The 6,113-nt window shown below is 50.7% G+C and overlaps 1 protein-coding gene across 1 annotated transcript in view; it reads right to left on the bottom strand.

Moving 5' to 3' along the window:
- Positions 1 to 563: 563 nt before the first annotated feature.
- The window catches only part of foxo1a (forkhead box O1 a), an 18,485-nt gene continuing 12,935 nt past the window's right edge, over positions 564 to 6,113 (bottom strand). Inside the window, exons 2-3 of the mRNA XM_088381524.1 lie at positions 4,408 to 4,599; positions 564 to 4,049 (exon numbers count right to left, since the gene is read on the bottom strand). Of these exons, the coding sequence (XP_088237650.1) occupies positions 2,853 to 4,049; positions 4,408 to 4,599 (1,389 nt within the window). The 3' untranslated portion in view covers positions 564 to 2,852. The remainder of the gene's footprint in view (positions 4,050 to 4,407; positions 4,600 to 6,113) is intronic.

The raw sequence follows: 6,113 nt of genomic DNA, 5'->3' as shown, positions 1-6,113 counted from the left end.
CAGGTGACTATGTTTTACTCAGGACTGAGTCAAAGTCAAAGCCAGGCAGCAGGTTCAAGGCTCGGGGGTGCGTGGGGAATGTGGCTGCCTGCCTGCCTGCCTGCCTGCCTGCCTGCCTGCCTGCCTGCCTGCCTGCCTGCCTGCCTGCCTGCCTGCCTGCCTGCCTGCCTGCCTGCCTGCCTGCCTGCCTGCCTGCCTACCCGGTTGGCTGGCTGGCTGGCTGGCTGGCTGGCCGCCCCCCCGCCCGACCGCCCGCCCGCGAGGAGAAATCAGACGCCACAAGTGGGAATCGAAACTTCAACTTCCACTCGGCTCCGGTGACGGCAAACATCCCAGCCAGTCGCTTTGACCTGGAAATGTCGGCGGACCCGTCAAAGTCTGACCTCAAAGTTGACCCTGAAACGCATAGGTTTTGTTTTGACTTGCTGGATTTGAATTTGTTTTACAATACACATGTATTTATTTGCAGCAATGTTTTGAATCTTGATGAACTGAGCGGCTTCACCCGGTCCAAAAACCATTGAACGTTCATCACGTCTTCTCAAATGATCCAAACGAATGCAGAGCTTCAACACATCAGTACATTTATTCAAGATTGAATACATTGATATTGAACAAGTAACATACTGTAGTTGCATTGTATTGATTGCAAACGACACAGCACACGTACGTCTGTGGTATATAAGTTAAATGTAACAGAAGTTGGACTTGAAAATATCTTGGGAGCTCTTATCATTTTGCACTCTTGATAAAAATGTATTTAAAAGTGCACTTGTTTGTTTTTGATGCGTACAATTACCAAAAAACAACAAGCCAGACAGACCGGTTTGTTTATTTGCATTGTAAAGTCTCAATATAGAAATGTAAATATAACAATTAGCTTTGCGTGTTGTGAAAAGACCAGCTAAATACAAGAACAACATTGTCAGTTTACAAAAGTTTAGCACGGAAATCACTGCATCGCTAAGTAAACTTCATTTCCCCCCCCCCCGACGATTGACGAGAACGACACAAACGACAACACAGCGCTATGTATATTACAATAAAATATCTGTCATAAAAAGAGAGAACCAAATATAACAATAGCCACATCAAATTAAGGAATACAATGCATAGATTGAATCATTTTAAATGTCAAAATATCATTTACAGCTTTTTTTTTTTTTTAATTTTCGTGCGAAACCCATTATTTCAATAACAATTCATTTTCACTTGAGTGACCGGCACAAATATATACATGATATATGTCTCTATATATCCATACGTGATAATCGACATTTTAAAAAAAAAAAAATTTAAATATTGACATGTCACTAAAAGGCAAATTTGGCCATGTTTGAAAGGCGACATGTGGCAACAAAGCCAAACAGCAGCTTTGTTAAAGGTGGCTTTTCAATAATAATAATTAAGAAAAACAAAAAAAACAAGCACATTTGAAATGTTCAGTATCTTTAAACCTCTGCCACAAAACCAAACAGCGGGACGGCTTCATCTGTCATCAAGGCCGCCTCCAATTTGTGACGAGGCGGAAAAGCCGCCGCGGCTCGGCAGAAAGGCTGCCACGACTCGGCAAAATGTACACGCTTGTCTGTCCATAGGCAACCGTGGATGGTGGCCAAGAGAGGATCTGATCTGACCGTCTCTTCTGGACTTGAGCTGTGTGTGTGTGTGTGTGTGTGTGTGTGTGTGTGTGTGTGTGTGTGTGTGTGTGTGTGTGTGTGTGTGTGTGTGTGTGTGTGTATGTATGTATGTATGTATGTATGTATGTATGTATGTATGTATGTATGTATGTATATATATATATATATATATATATATATAGGCCTCTGTGGTATTAAGGATCTGAGTGCAAGTCTTGCACTAGAATAAATCTATATTAAACACAATAATTTATGTCACTCATATATATATATATATATGAAACAATTGAGTAAATATGTAATGTTAATATACAATCTTAAGCTATGTACAGGCAGAAGCGTCCAATGAAGAGATGGCGTGGGCTCAACAACTACAAAAATGATTTTGTAATTTAAGAAAAAAAAAAATCCAGTTTTCTCTCTTTCTTCCAGATTGGATTTTTGCTTGCTGTGTAAACGCGGCGTAGTCTTCGGAGCTGGGCGGGAGCGGCCAATTGGGCTCCTCGACTCGTTTGATGTCCGCCTGCTCCAAGGCACCCGATTCAAATGATCAAATGGCGAGCTGACCGTTTCAATCAGGCGTGTTGGAGACATCCAGGATATTGGTCTTGGAGGAGCGCAATTGGCCAGCTAGCCCACCGCCGGCCGCTTTCGACACGCACACAAACGTTGTGTACATTCAAGAGAAGGACACGAAGAAATCTTTGGCCTTTGAGCGGCTGGCTGGCTGGCTGGCTGGCTGGCTGGCTGGCTGGCTGGCTGGCCGGCTGGCTGGCTGGCCGGCTGGCTGGCCGGCTGGCTGGCCGGCCGGCTGGCCGGCTGGCCGGCTGGCCGGCTGGCCGGCTTGCTTCTTTATGCTGATGACGTTGTGCTGGTCAGTCGCATGCTTTCACAGTGCTGGAAAGGTGGAATGGAAGGCACCCAAAAGTGGCTCAAGACCTGGCTGGCAGTGTCTCAAAAATAAGGGACAGCTTTTGGGACGAACCGAGAAGGGAAGTCGAGCGCCAAGTCCAGTTGCCTTTGATTCAACCTTTGCCGAAAAGTCAACAGACGCTGTGTGTCGAGAAATGCTCCTTAGTTAAGGCAAATTTGGCACTCAATCATCCTGCCACCACTTTGAGTCATCCATTGAACAGGAATGTTAAAGGTCAAGACATTTTCGAGCAAACAGCAAAAGTCAGTCAGATTGATTGTACTTTTTTTCTTTCCTTCCTAGCCAGACACCCAGCTGTGAGTGGTGGTCTTGACCCCGTGGGGGAAGCCTTGCTGGGTGGCCATGGGCTCAAAGTTGAAGTCCAGCGAGTCGCCGTCCATCAGAGTTTCATGGAGGACGGTCTCCATGTCAAATTCAAACTTCTCGATGGACATGTCGTCCAGGTCGCTGGGCAGCTTCTCCGGGTGAGGGGGCGGCGCCAGGCCCAGCCGTCCGTATCCGTTGGTGTTCAGGGGGCAGAAGCCGCCGGGCGCCATGCCGCCGCCGCCGCCGCCGCCCAGGTGGCCCGGGAGGCCGTACGCCATCTGCATCTGGTTCTTGGCTGAAGGCAGAGGGGCCGAGCCGCCGCCGCCGCCGCCACCGTGGTTGAGGGACATGAGCAGGCGGCCGTTCATGGCGTGCGGGTGGGCGTGGGGCAGGCCGTGAGGGTGAGCCCTCGCCATCAGTTTGGCCACGTGCTGGCCGCTGTACGGCGGCAGCATGCAGCCGCTCGACTGAGACACCGCCGCGTCCGCTGACGGCAAGAGGTCTCCGTGCTGGTCTGCGTCTGACGTGAGCAGCTCCTTGAGGAGCCCGGGCAGCTGGACCGAGCCGCGGCCGTGGCCGTAGGCGGCCATGGCCGGCCCGAAGGCGGGCTTGCCGTCGGCCAGGCTCTGCATGGGCGACATGGCGTTGATGGGCGCCGGAGCGTACGCGCACTTGCGGTACTCCTGCTGAGGCTGCGACGGCATGCTGGGCGAGCTGTAAGGAGGGTAGCCCGGGCTGGGCTGCATCATGGGCGAGGACTGGGAGGACTGGGAGGACCCGGGGGTGCCCGCCCCTCCGCCCACCTGAGAGTTGTTGGGCGAGAGCAAGTTGAGATTGTCCAAGAGGTTCTCCATGACGTTCTCCGAGCCGTGTCCCAAAGAGCCCGTCATCTCGCTGAGGCTGGGCAGCGTGGCGGTCATCTTGGGCCCCCCCGGGGCGCCCGGGTAGCCCATGTGCGCCGCCTCCGCCTCGCCCAGGTCGTCCTCGGGCATGAAGGGCGAGAGGCGCCCGCTGACCGTGCTGGCGTTGGAGCTGGTGCGAGGCCGGAAGCTGCTCCAGGCGTCAAAGTCGTCGTTGCTGTGCGAGTTGGGGCTGCCGGGCCACTTGCTGTAGGAGCCCGGGCTGTCGGCGCCACCGCCGCCGACGTCCGGCCCGCCCTGAAGAGACAGCTGTGGGGGGACAATTGGGCTCAACAATTGCAATCATCCAACTCTGCATCGTCATTCATATCCATCGTTTGCGGAAGCCGGACTGTGGTTCGCACACATTTTCAGTGATACTAAATAAAAAAAATGCAATTTTCCAGATGAATCGATTGAAAAAAAGCACATTTTTGTGGCATACCCCAATTTTACCCAGAGGAGGGTTTGTTTTTTTTCCCTATTGGAAAAGAAAGACATAATGGAAATGGTCATGCAAGTATAAAAATAAAATTTATTCATATGAAAAGGCGGCTATTTGTGTCACAAGCAGTGATAAAAGATTCCTTATTCATTGCACGCCATTTGTAATCAATCTGAAAAGCACCTTTTTCTTGGTGGCACGTCCTCGGCTTTTGGTGAATTTGCTGTTGTTGTCCATGGAGGCGGCCCGTCGTCGTGGCGACTTGCCGCTCTTCCCGCCCTCGGGGTTCAGCATCCACCACGAGCTCTTGCCCGTGCCCTCATTCTGGACGCGGACGAAGCGGCTGTGCAGCGACAGGTTGTGCCTGATGGAGTTCTGCAAGGAGGGAAGGGGAGGGAAGTGGAGGGGGCGAACACAAGAAAGTGAGCGCTTTGCCCTTTCAAACCAATGCACGTTTGACTTGACGTTCGAGTGCAAATCCATTTGCCAGCTGCTGCTGCTGCTGCTGCTGCTGCTGCCGCTGCCGCAAAACAGGTGCAACTTGAGAGACGTCGCCAGGAGAAAGAAGAAAATGACATTTTAATGTCACTCGGGAATACGAGCACATGGTTGTTGCGCTAACGTGGGATGTCAACAGATGGGCCAGGTCAAGGGATTCGCAACGATAACCCAGAGATTTCTTCAATGTGAACATTTGCAACAAGAACCTGCATCATTTGGATGTCTCCTTGCAAATGTCAAGTCATTCCCATTTTCAATCATGATGACGGGACAGAGCGGGCCAAACTTTGCCCACCCTTGCTCGATACGTTGACGCGCTAATCTCTTAACATGAACAAAACACTGATAACGTACATTCCACTTGTGTCTCCTCTGCACCGGAGGAAACAAAATACCCCCCCCCCCCCCCCACTCTCTTCCTAACTTAATACTGCAGCCCGTCGTTGCTGGGTGACAAGTATTTTTGTGCCAGGAGTAAGTGGGGCGTAACTAAAGCACCGCAAACAAATGAACAAGAATATTGGCCAAAGGTCTGCTGGGAGAGAAGCAGCAGCAGCAGCAGCTTGCCTGCCTGCCTGCCTGCGTGGCTGCCTGCGTGGCTGCCTGCCTGGCTGGCTGCTGGGATATGGAGGCTTTAAAGCAGCCAAAAGGAACCAAGGAGGCACGGCAGCTAATAGTTTTGTCCACACAGGCACATATCCTCAAATACGTTCCTACTCGCGTACATCACATCTGCTTCGCCCATGGCATGTTATGAAAAGTGCCATTTGATTAAGGAATGGCCCTATTTGTGCCTTTTCTCTATGTGATGCCATAAGATGGCGCCAAAGCCCTGAAAGTAATCATTGGCGTCAAGGAAGTATTGTTCAAGTACGTGGGCAGAAGCTACCTGGGTTGCGAGCGGAAAGTCTTTGTACATGTGCACTTCTAGCACTCCCCCCCCCCAAAACATTAAATATAAATATTGTAATTGAGTTGATCATTATTATTATTATTTTATTTTTATTATTATTCTATTCTATTAGTTTTGCCAGGGGTTTTTGCTGTCGTCTTACTGCACGTGCAGCTGTTATGAAATCTAAATCAACGTGCATTGTATTGTTTCACTTTGGGCTTGCGTTTTACGAGCGCGCCAAAGCCGAGCGGCTCGTGACCTGCCCTGTTTCCGACTCACCTTGCAGCCAGCGCACGAGGAATCTCGACATTCCAGCTAATCACCGTGTGCAAAGTTCAATGGTAATCACAGCCAACGTGTTACTGTCTCTTAGGAAACAGTAGACAGGATTCCCAGCCAGCCAGCCAGCCAGCCAGCCAGCCGGCAGGCAGGCAGGCCGGCCGGCCAACCAGCCAGTCATCACAATCAACATTCCTCAGCGTGCATGCTTACA

The sequence above is a fragment of the Syngnathus floridae genome, chromosome 7 (genome assembly GCF_059516105.1).
Source record: "Syngnathus floridae isolate MCC-2025c chromosome 7, RoL_Sflo_1.0, whole genome shotgun sequence".
In the NCBI taxonomy this organism is placed as follows: domain Eukaryota; kingdom Metazoa; phylum Chordata; class Actinopteri; order Syngnathiformes; family Syngnathidae; genus Syngnathus; species Syngnathus floridae.
The sequence above is the reverse complement of the archived record's forward strand: the minus strand, read 5'-3'. Positions and strand labels throughout refer to the sequence as shown.